This window comes from Mus caroli, chromosome 14 (genome assembly GCF_900094665.2).
Source record: "Mus caroli chromosome 14, CAROLI_EIJ_v1.1, whole genome shotgun sequence".
NCBI lineage: Eukaryota > Metazoa > Chordata > Mammalia > Rodentia > Muridae > Mus > Mus caroli.
The window spans coordinates 21,497,349-21,509,716 of record NC_034583.1 but is presented as its reverse complement, the minus strand read 5'-3'; the positions used below and the strand labels follow the sequence as shown (position 1 = coordinate 21,509,716).

Sequence of the window (12,368 nt, the reverse complement as noted above, 5' to 3'; positions counted from 1 at the left end):
CTGGTGCTGATCCGGCCGGATGAGGCCTGTGGCCCTACTCAGGCCGGTTTCTGCTTCCCTAACTAATCCCTCCTTTCCTTTCTAACCTAGCATCTTCCCTTATTCCTATCATCTTCCCCTGCTCTGCTTTCCCCATAAGCCTTTAATCCAACAAATATCTGAGCATTATGTATGAATTTTGTTTTACTCCCAAGACAAAGTAGTCTTCATGATGTTAGTTTGTTCTGGGTTTATGGAGTGGTTCCTGGGGTGTAAACAGATGCTCAGAAGGCATGGGCGACTGATAAGATGATCCTTCTGTTTGTTGATGTGGGTGGCAGCAGCTTCCTCTCTGGTTGTGCCATGGATCTGTTGGAATCCTGCTACAGCCACTCCCCTCCCTCTCTTTCAATGGCTGCAAAAATAAGAATTTAGGATTCACTGATGAACAGGGAATGGGATCATCAGTGTTTCCCTCTTCTCTCATCCCTTCCTTTCCCTTTTCTTTTCTTCACAAGACCATCTTTGAACTTGCCATCCTCCTGTTTCAGTAGGATTATACGCCTGCATCACTGTGCTCAGCTCCTCAGAGCATCTGATGAGATCCATCTGCATATATAAAATAGAAGTGTAACTTCTTTGGAGAAAGACTGGCTTGAAATTGCTTTTTGTTTGTTTCCTTTGGGTGTAATGAAGCGACTTTGAGAGACCACATTCAAAGACTTTATTAAGCTTAAATTGGGGTCATAGAAAATACTTTAATGAAAGATCAGAATTAACTAGTGATGTGACTTGGGCACTCTTCTGCTCTGCCTTTGGGCCCTGACAATGAGAGGAGCCTTCTGTGCCTGTGTCTAGGGAACATAGAGGCCTGGCTCGTGGGAGTGTCAAAATGGATCCTGATAGCTACCCTGCTCTGTGGTAGGGCTCCTTTTCATGAGTGTGTATGTTGTCCACTTGGCTCTCAGGATTGCCCCAGACCTGGCTCTGCTAAAGTGCCTTACTACATTAGAAAGATAGCTGAGCTCACAGCAAACCAGTAAACATTAATTTGATGGCACTTCTAAAGAAAGTGGAAATATAAGCTAGATGTGTCCAGATCGAAATATAACCCACAGAATCAACTAAGCAGAGCTCATAGGAGCTCATAGAGACTAAAGCAATCATCCAAACCCTCTGCATGGGTGCGAGCTAGGTCTCTGCATATATGTCATAGGTGTGGAGCTTGGTGATTTTGTGGGATCTTAATAGTAGAAGTGGGTGATGTCTCTGACTCTTTTGCCTGCTTTAGGGACCCTCCCTTTCCTATTGGGTTGCCTTGTCTAGCCTTAATATGAGGGTCTGATTGTAAGTCATACTGCATGTTGATCTATGCCATGTTCCATGCTCAGTTGATATCCTGGGCGGCCTGCTCTGTTTTGAAGGGGAATGGAGGAAAAGTGAGGAGTGGGATGGGATGGGGTGAGGGATGCTGCTGAGAAGAGTGGAGGGAGGGGACACTGTGGTCACGATTAATATATGAGAGAAGAATAAAAGATTACAAAGGTTTTTTAAAAAAGCGTAGCAAATTAGAAAGCAAACACACAGGTCTAGGGAATCTTCTGGAGCGGAAATGACGAGCCCTTGTCTGTGCTACATCTAGAGGCTTGGTACTCTGTTAAAGGAATGGTGGAGGAAGGCAGCCTTCCTTTCTCTGTACTGACATTTTCTGTTTGAATTTCACTCCAATTTTATTCTTCCTGTGCTCACCCAGAATTGCCCAGGCCCTTAGGTTATTTTCTTCTCATTTAAAATGAGCTTTTCTCTCTCTCTCTCTCTCTCTCTCTCTCTCTCTCTCTCTCTCTCTCTCTCTCTGTCTCTCTCTACTCTCCCTTTCTCTCCTTTCCCCTTCTACCTCCCCCTTCCCTTCCCCCCTCCTCCCCTCTCTTCTCCTCTTCTTTTCTCTTTTTCTCCTTTCTCTCTGCACATGCTTACCCCTTTCTTCCTTCTCCCCGCCTGGCTCCCTTTCCTCACAGTGACTTCCCAGACCTCAGTCCTCGGGGCCAGTGACCTTGCCTGTCCAAGTGCAGCTTCCCAATAAATCTGCCTTTGATATGAAAATAAAATAAAATGAGCTTTATTCGTTAAAGCAATAGCTACTTATTTTTTAACTTATCCAATCATTCTAATAATATACAAGTTTATGAAGTAAAAATCGTGAGTCTCCCTTAGAAAAACAAAACCTCACCACGTGGTTATCAGCCAATCAGTCCTCAGGAAACACTTAGGGTTTGATTCTGGACCCTGACATAATGAGGGTGAAGATGCTTGTCCTCTTTGCACTGTGTATTTGCAGAGCTGTATTCTTCAGTGTTCTTCCATCTCCTGTCAACTCTATTGACTGTTAGCCTTCGTGGGCATGTTGCCTGTAATCCTGACTATAAGATAAAGGCCTAGAGGTACAATTACTGGGCCAAAAGAATTACCAATACAAAATGCTCTTGATATTGTTAAATTGCTCTCCCAAATATTTTACACTTTGAAGTACAATGCTTTCCCTTTTGTGCTCAGTTGAAAGGCATTACTGTGAACAAATGCAGGGCATAAGCCCAATATCATCTGATTATGTTTATTTTCTAGGCAGAGATGTAGCAAGTCAGGTCCATGCTGCTTCCACTCAGATAAGAGGTCGGCCCACTGGGAGCCAAGCGTTGTTCATAAAGTGAAATACTGAGCATGCCCCTGCTCTCCTTTCATAAGCGGCACAATGAAATAGAAATCAACACAACAAATAGAATGCCTGCAAATCCCTCAGCAGAGTACCTGACCCATGGATAGTGCTGATTGCAGAGACCTTACTGGTGGGGATGGCAGAGATCACTGTATTGGCTCTCACTTCTGCGGGGCTTGTTAGCACAGTTCTTGAGCAATCATGACGGATCTGAAGCTTGGCGCGATCCTGCTGGCTTTCCGAGTAGGTTGCCACATTTTAAATCAGGAATTGTACAAGTTTGCCAGCAACCCAAACACTTTTCTTGGGTTTTACCCATACCTCTGAGGGAGAACAGTCTCTGCTCAACCTTTTCATCTGGATAGTCAAAACGTTGGCACCCACTGATACCTTTGCAGCTTTGCCCCAGGTTCTTGACTGCAAAGATGAAATGCATGGCTTCACAGCCTAAGAGCCGTCGAGCCATCTCTTATTTTTTATTGCTACCCTAAGAAATGATAAAGATGGAGGGGTTTTTTTTTTGTTTTTTTTTTTTTTTAACCAATATAGTGTTTATCCTTTAAAGACCTTAAATTTGAAACCAAAGCCAAGAATTTATGAAGACCATGAGCCCTATCTCAGGGAACTGGACTCGGACGCTGAACACTGTGGACCCTGAACTCTTGTGGTCGTACAGCTGCTTGGAATCATTTGTACTGATAGACTCAGCAGCTCAAGAGCTCTCAGATGTACTCTTCTGTGAGAAGACCTTGATGAAACTAAGAAAATCATTGTACTCAATTAGGCCTCAGTTTCCCCTCAAATCAGAGAGATTAGGCTAAGTATAGAGAGTAACCAGGAAGGCCAGCTGCTGGCATTTTTGTATGTTAAGGATAGGTCTTTGCTTTTCATTTTTCCCAAGGAGATTAAAATCTTCTAAGTTATTTGTTTGTTTGTTTAAATCACATTTGCCCTCCTTGATTTTGCTAGCAGGATGATGTGGAAAGAGCTTCAAAGAGAGGGTGGGCACCATGGTAGTCTGTAAGCTCAGAAGAGCTGTCACCCACAGGATCTAGGGCCACAGTCCAGCTCATGGACATCAGAAATCCTTGGCTTTGATTTAAAATTTAAGTTCTTTAAAGGAAAAACATCAGACTGGCTAAAACTTTTGTGTTTATCATTTCTGGCTAGTTCGTCTCCCCAGGAATGCCTTGCACAGGAGCTGTGAAGAAATGGAAAGACTCTTTGTCTGGCAGACAGGGATAGACAGGGGCTTTGTTGCCATAGTAGTACATTTAAAGTACTCTTTCAGTTAGAAGTAGCCCATGACCCAAATCCAGCCTTCATGTTCTACTGCCCAGCCTAGGAGAGATTCGGAGGGAGTTACAACAAAACTTCCATTTTATAGTGGTGAGTTTTTATGTTTTCTTTCATCCAGGGACTAGATAAGAACATTCCAAGTTCTGTGTGCCACAGTGGCCCAGACCTTTATTTCTCCCCACAAAAGGGAACCTCTTCCATTAGGATCCCCTTCTAGACTGGACTATAAGAGAGTAGTTAACCACAATTGTAGGAAAGAGGAGCAACAGTGATGTGTAACCCAGCATGCTGACTGAGCTGACGGGACTGGGGCTGGTAAAGTCTTTGAGACCATGTGTTAAGATCCCTCCATCTAATGCTCTTCAAAGGAACGTACCAGGGAAGACTGCCTTGGACAGGAGAGTGGTGTTCCCCACCCCCATCATTCCAAATGTGTTCTATCAAAGGGGCTTAAGCCTTTTTTTCTTCTTCAACTTTCTTCTCTCTAATCATCTAGTACTATTTGAAAGGTAGTAGTGCTTTGTTTCAAAGACCTGTGTGTGTGTGTGTGTGTGTGTGTGGAGAGAGAGAGAGAGAGAGAGAGAGAGAGAGAGAGAGAGAGAGAGAGAGAGAGAGAGAAACGATGCAAAATGAAATAGCCTATTTAAAATGTAAGTTATCTGCTCTTTAGGAGCCAAAAATCTTAGGATGACTAGACCAGGACTTCATAGGTGTCCAAGCCAGCCCCTACAGATAGTTAAGGAGCTCCAACAGCCTGTGCCTTCTGCTAGAGAGAAATGTTGAGGATCTCACAAAAGTGTTTTTATTCTCCAGAACAGCACAGTCTGGGTTTTCTGTGGGAACGAGGAAAACAGTTGTGGATTTGGTCTAGACCTGGAAGATCCCTTTCCACTCGTGGAACAAAGCCAGGCCCACATTGCTGCCGGCCTTGCATTTCTGGCCCTTCTTCTCTGCCCTGCATTGCACGCCGAGAAACAACTACCATTTAGGCCATATGGCTACAAAGATCAAAGCCCCCCCACCCCACCCCCTGCTGAATACATTTCTAGCTGACTGTACTTTCAAATGTCTTAAATATGTTCCTGCAGATGGGAAGCATGGAGCATGAAAGAGGTAAAGCACATGTGTGAGAGGCATGCATGTGGACTGCGCACGATGGTGCAAGCCTAGTACTGCTCACCGGGTGTCCATCTTCCTTTTAGGTTCGAATCTTTACTTACCTCATTGGACGAGAGGCTGCTTTTGCCGACAATCTCAAGTGGATGGCTTGTGCTAACAAAGGTGAGTTTCCTGACTCTGAATTGCTGGTCTTGGGTATGCGGAATTAGCAGCATATATGGGACAAAGAAGGAGTCCTTAAGGAAGATGTCTACCTTTTTATTGAGAAATAATAATTTCATATATTCTTGGGGTTCATTGGGAGGTATATATATATATATACATATATATATATATATATATATATATATATGTGTATGTGTGTATGTATGTGTGTGTATATAAATATATATATATATACATATATACATACATATATATAAAGCGGTTGGGGTGATAATACATCTGGCACCTTAAATACATATCATATCCTTGTGGTGGGCCAATTCAAAATCCTCTCTCCTGTTTCTTTTGAAATACACAAACATTAAGCCTAGTCATCCCACTATACTATAAGAATACTAAACTACCTATTTAATAATATACAAATAAATAACACATTTGTCCTATTTAGCTGTAGTTTTATACCCTTTTTGCTTCTGCATATGACTTTAAACAGACAAGGAGGCCACAATTCTCAGATAAAATCTGTTCCTAACTTATCATTGAGGGATATGGAACAGCTCTTCTATGATTTTGAGGTCACAGTCAAATGACTAAGCCTCTTTTCTGCCTCTTAGTAGCTGAGTAATCTTGGAATTGCTTCTGTGAGAGACTTTCACTATGCTCCAAACATCCAGGTCTCCAGTACCATTCCCAGTCTTCCACTGTGCCCTGAAAACAGGTTCTTGTAGAATGAAGGAATTCAACCTGGGTTCAGACGGATGCCTTTGATGCACACTAGATGTGTGCCAAGACTGTTTGTTAAGCTATCGAGATGGGTGGGTTGGTATTTGCCATGGCATAGTTTTGGCCACAGGACTAGTGAAAGTAATTAACCTTAATTTGCATTAGTCATTTAATATTCAGCATGGAGGTCACAATAGTTCTTCCTTTGAATTTTTAATGGACAGATACAAACTCTATATGTGGTATGTAGCATGATGTTCTCAGATGTGCACACATTGTGAAATGGCCAAATCAAGGCAATTGATATGAATTGCATAACCTACCTACCATGTACTTGTGATGAAAGCATTTCAAATAGATTCTGGGTAATTTTCAAAAATATAGACACTGTTAGCAACTGCAGTCTCTACACTGTTCAATAGATAGAGGTCTTGCGTTTAATTTTCCTGTAGAACTGTAATTTTGTATCCTTTTCTTCTGTTGGTTCTCATTAAATGGAAGGATTGGTGAAATGGTACATGCTAGGTTTAGTTGTTCAATACTACTTCCTAAGGTGCTCAATCATTTATGGATTTTTGTATTCATAAAGTAAATTTGTTATCAATCCCCGCAGTGTATCAAACACAAGGCTTGGGTCAAGGAATGGGAATAGAAGTAACAGGGATTTCTATTTTAGTAAGAACTTCTTCCATTATGGCCCAGAAGGATTTGGACCTTAAATGGAGCATTTTCTTGCTATTGGGATGGGTGTGAGCTTCATCCCCTGCAGAAAGTGGGTGGTGTCATACCTGCCCAATATGCAGGTTGTAGGCAGGAAGTGGGGCCATGCAAGTCAGACTAGTAGCTCTGTTCCTAGCACCTAAGTGCTCACATTATTCCCTTGGGTCAGTGATCTGTTGATCTGCCTTACTTCCCTTCTGAGACCATGGGCTCTGTGAGAGCAGCCTCAGACTCTGACTTCATCTTGATCACCTGACAGAGCCCAGCCTTGAACTTCCTCAGAGCAGGTGCTCCTATGATAGCTTACAACACAAGTAAAATTAATTATCCATACTAATAAAGATGGACGTCCTGTTATACAGTAGTTGGTATTGACAGACTCAGGTGGTCTATCCTTTCGCTGGTCTCGTAAGCTATAATGCATCAACACGGTAGTGCTTGGGTTTTAGTGGAAGAAAGAAGATGTGATGAAAGTTTTACAGGTCTCAGCTGCAGCTTTGACGACTTCAGAAAAAAAGTACTTTATTTCCAGCAACCAAAGTTGTTTCTCTGCAATTTACTCAAAAAAGGGAATGTTCTGGAAAAAGAAAGGAGTGACTCAGAACCATTAAGTGGAAAGAAAGGCTGAGTTTCATGAAAGAGCAGGAGAAATGTATTTTTGCTTTTCTTTTCCTTTGTGGGTTTTCTTCACATGTTTTCATCATGTTTAAAATGGAGATAGAAGATCCCTGCCTTGTGTCTGTGTGTGGTTTGAAATTGTCTTCTCATACGGCTCCCTCCTACTGTACAACACGTACTACGCAGGAAACATGGTAGATCTGAGAACTTCTTCCCTGGATAATGACTAGCAAATCTAAAAGCTAGCTTCCAACCCCTCTTCCAGAAAAAGATTCTGTCATCCAGCCTGGGTCACTTTGTCATGCATGTTCAGAGGGAAGCTCACAGAGGGAAAATGCAGATCCCAAGGAGTAAAGGCGATTGATTGCTGGAGCCAGGTAAATAAGCCTGCTCCCATGATGCCTTTCATTTGGCTTTGTCTTTAATTCTCTGGTTCTATTTGGAATAGTCTTTTAAGCAAATCTCAGTTTCCTTGCCTCAAAAAAAAAAAAAAAAAAGCTTTGTGGCAGAGCTTGAATGCTTCCTTGAATCCCTGAAGTAACAAGTAGTACTATTGTTTTTGCTTATTGCTCAGCTTGCCTCACAAAAAGTGTGTACCATGACGCTCATCCCAGGCTCCCAGGCCATGGTTCAGTGTTCAGTGTTATCTCAGGAGCAGGTGTAGCAGGACTAGAGGAGGCCTGGGATAGAAGAATAAACCCCAGACTCCCTTTGACAGCAGAGGCCCTTCTGTATATCTTAGACCTTTGTTGACATTTGAAAAAGACTGAAGTTATGCTTCCCAGTTTTTTTTTCTTTATTCTGTGGTCATGGGGAAAATTCCTTTCCTTTTTTCCCCCTTATTTCAATCCTTACCACACTAGATTGCAATTTTTCCATTAGCTAGTAGATACTTGGCCATCATCATTGCTTTTGCCTCTCTGCTGTCCAGCTGACAAAAAGTCCTGAAATTGGAACCTTGTCTTAATCAACTGATATCATATCAAAATTTAGTTTTAGTTATCCTTTTTAAGAATCTTTGAATTTTTTTATTTCTGATTTTTATTGGATATTTCCTTTATTTACATTTCAAATGCTATCCCATTTCCCAGTTTCCCCCCAGAAACCCTTTATCCCATCCCTCCTCCTCCTGCTTCTGTGAGGTTGTTCCAGCACCCACCCACCCATTCCTGCTTCCCTGTCTTGGCATTCCCTTACACTGGGGCATTGAGCCTTCACAGGACCAAGGGCCTCTCCTCCCATTGATGTCTGACAAGGCCATCCTCTGCTACATATGCGGCTGGAGCCATGGGTCCCTCCATGTGTACTCTTTGGTTGGTGATTTAGTTCCTGGGAGCTCTGGGGGATCTGGTTGGTTGATGTTGTTCTTCCTATGGAGTTGCAAACCTCTTCAGTTCCTTCAGTCCTTTCTCTAACTCCTCCACTGGGGATCCCGTGTTCAGTCCAATGGTTGGCTGTGAGCATCCACCTCTGTATTTGTCAGGCTCTGGAAGAACCTCTCAAGAGACAAAGGCAGGACTTAGCTCAAGAATTTAGTCTGTAAGGTTTATAGGTTCAGAAAATCTGTGGATGTAAGGCTAGCAGCTGGCCAGATTGTCAGTGAGATTCACTATGCACCCTTTGTTCCTGCTGGTTTTGCCTTCCTGATTCAGTTCTCCCTCTGATGGCTTTGGAGAACAGAATGTCACTGTCTGCCTCTCTTCAAAGTCGCACTCACTATGACAGTGTCAGGTTCCGCTCCTCTGCACCCATGTAAACACTGGCTTCATGTTGGCGTCAGTCATGATCAAGGATTCATCTATGGTCATTAATTAAATCTTTGTTTATGATCTTGGATTGGTACATGATGGAGGCAGCATAACATTTTCAGCTCAAGTGACATGACGTCCGAAGCCCTATCTACCCCCATGACATGGTTTTGCCCTGACGCAACTAAGTTCTTCCGTGAAATAAACTGTCAGCATCCAGGACTTGAGCAGACCAAGGAAAGGCCAAAGTGAAGCCTGCTGACAGGTTGATCTGCTTGACCACAGAGTGACCCTGAGGCAGGGGAGAATGGGGAGGGCCATTATGCCATCCCTGGATCCCTGGTGCTCAAGGACCCACTGTCCAGGCAGAAAGTCTTTCTTAGAAATCTGGTAGCCATGGAAACAGTTCATAGTCAGTCAACCTCAGACACATGCCTGGGGAACATTCATGGGCCTTAGTTCTCTGCCTCCTTCAACAAGCTGGCAAAATCCAAAGAAACGTGGAACAGATTGGTTTGTTTCATTTTATACCTAAGTAGGGCCTGCCCTAAGGAATGCAACTCTAATGAAACAACGTAGCATGCCATTTTAAAGACATTAAAGTCATCCCTGCCATGAGAGACGGGCCAGGCAGTTTAAATGCTGTATTCACACCATTGCATAAACAAGTGAACTGGGACAGCAGCAAAGACAGTCAGCGAGTCCAGATATCCCACGAAGAGGCGATAACCTTTTCTAATGTGCAGTGTGCCAGCATTTGAAATGAGCGCTAGATGATTCCCCTTCGAAATCAGAGTTAATGGAGTGTTTCCCAGCTGTGCAAACACGGGCTTTGCTCAGTGTTGGAGTTCTCAACCTATCAGTCATCATGTGCTCCAAAGGAAATGCCTTGTGTGTCTCTCCCAGTTGTGTGTTTAGCTTATCCCTTTTTGAGGGGTTAAAGGTTCTTCTCTCCTTGTTTGAAATAGAACTGGTAGCCTAAGCCATCCAGGGAAGTCCAGTCACTGACCTTTACCAAGAATGAATTCTTAATCTCACTGCCCTTTCCAATTGTTACACAATCCCAAAGATGCTTCATACTTCTGAGATGGAATGAATGGTCTTGGGCTTGGGGAGAAGAAAAGCCAGAGTTAAACTTTTTTGGTTAAACCAAGGATGTGAAGATTTGCATGATCACCATGTGGCTCTTGCTAATAGCAATCGGAGATTACTGATCGTATTGTGTACCAGGTAGGGGCACACAGTGATTACATGACACATCTCTTTAAACCCTCAGAGAATCCCTAGGAGGTATGTGTTATAATTATCTTTATTTATAAAAGAGAGAACCCTAAATCTAGGCTCTCTGGTTTTCAGTTTGTCATACTTAAAAGTCTGCATAGTCTTTGGAAATATGTGAAGTAGCTAAACGCATGAGCATCACTTCAAGGGGAGACATAGTGAAGTCTGTTCACCTGAAGTAGAGAGATGTTAGAAGAAACGATTCCACCCATGTCCATTTAATGACCCCAAAAGCTTAGTAGGGTTATTTAAAAAAAGCATTTCGTATAGGAGAATTGCATCCTTGAAAACTTATCTTTTCTCCTGGCCCAATACACACACACACACACACACACACACACACACACTATACAAACAAAAACATACCACACCACACACATACACACAAATATCATACATACAAAATGCATATACACCATACACACAAACACACAGAAATACACACCATATACACAAACACATGCAGAGAAACACAGAAACACACACATATTCTACACGTATACAAACACATACACACCATGTGTAGCGTGAAAACATACACCACTGGAGTCCCAACCCACAGCACAGCCAACTGAAAGCCAAGGTCTTATCTAAGTCAGCACAGCAAATCTGCTTCCTGGTGGCAGGAATCAGGTCACACCTGGGAAAATGGCTCCATCACAAAAACATTTCCCAGCAATGGTAGAAACAGAACCTGGCCATGTGAGATAGACAGCAGGGTTTGCTCACAAAGGCAGACTCTGGGGGCTCTGGCATCTGGTGTCACTGTGAAGAGCAATATGGAATCCTTGGCCTATGGCAAGGCACCTCCAAGCAAGGCGTTTTGAAAACATGTTGAAGTCAGAGTGAAAAACATAGGAGTGCAAAGTATTGGGCTGCATATGGTTTATCCCACTGAGCGGTTGTAACCCAGAGTTCACAGAAGGAATGTTACAAGGGAGCAAGGCAAATAAATTGATGTTATATAGAAAAATGAGCAGACCATTTGTAATAGGCGGCTAATTTCAGCATTAATTACTCAGTAATTACTGAATGACTGCTGATTCTGTTTTCTTACATGATATATGAAGTTCAAAAAGGCACATTAAAGACGAGAATAAACATTCACAAGCTAGAATTCACGAGGAAAAAAAGCAAGGGCAGTAAGGAAGGTGGCCAGCTCAGAGATTACAGAAGGGAACTGAGGGAAGCGTCTATGGTTTCAGCCAAAGATCTCGACCCTTAGCAACTTCCTACTATCCATCATTTGTTAACTACAGCATACATTTCTTAGCGAAACCTCTCAGAAAAACATTTAAAAGCAAGAAAAGACTCTTTCAGAAAAGTTTCGAGTTCCAATGGACTAAGACCAAATTTGTGTTATATGTATATATACATATATACATCTTTAGCTTTTTTTTAACCTTTTACAGACATTCCTCTGCTTATTATATTGAAATATAAGTTGGAACCACGCCCTGGGTTTGTGTGATGGTACTAATTTTTGCCAGGAAATTTTAAGGGCAGCCCTGTGTTTGCCCATTCTTATCCTCAAACTTTCTCAGCTATAGTACCCAGTTGACCCCTAGAGGCACCCTGGAGGAGGAGTTATGTTTTGTTTTGTTGTAAGAAAAAAATGCCTTCTAGTTTGAGAATAAAGTCTTGGAGTCCAATTTATATGGATTCAAGTTGGTCTTGGGCTAATTCTCCATACTTCTCTTTGTTCCTTTTGTAATAAGCACCTGAGGTGGACTGTCATGAGTGTCAAGGCAGAAGGCAATGTGAGTCCTGGGAAGACCTCAGTCAAGGTTTCTGCACTGTCCCACATTCCTGCATCCCCCAGTCAGGGAGGCTGTCTCCCTACCACACAAGCACCAGCTGTCATTGTATGCCACAGCACTAATATCCCAGTAACACAAACATAGCAAGCAAGTCATGGTCCAGCCCCAGACCAGACTGAGCATCCTTAAGACCCCGAAACAAGGACACTCGCCAACTGCCCACAACACCCGCCACAGGATCTTAAG

General features: G+C 42.8%; 1 protein-coding gene across 2 annotated transcripts in view; it reads left to right on the top strand.

Moving 5' to 3' along the window:
* Positions 1-12,368, top strand: part of Cacna2d3 (calcium voltage-gated channel auxiliary subunit alpha2delta 3) — an 810,117-nt gene that overhangs the window by 529,423 nt on the left and 268,326 nt on the right. For both annotated transcript variants that reach the window (XM_021181598.1, XM_029469011.1), the window contains exon 12: positions 5,191-5,269. In XM_021181598.1, the coding sequence (XP_021037257.1) occupies positions 5,191-5,269 (79 nt within the window). The remainder of the gene's footprint in view (positions 1-5,190; positions 5,270-12,368) is intronic.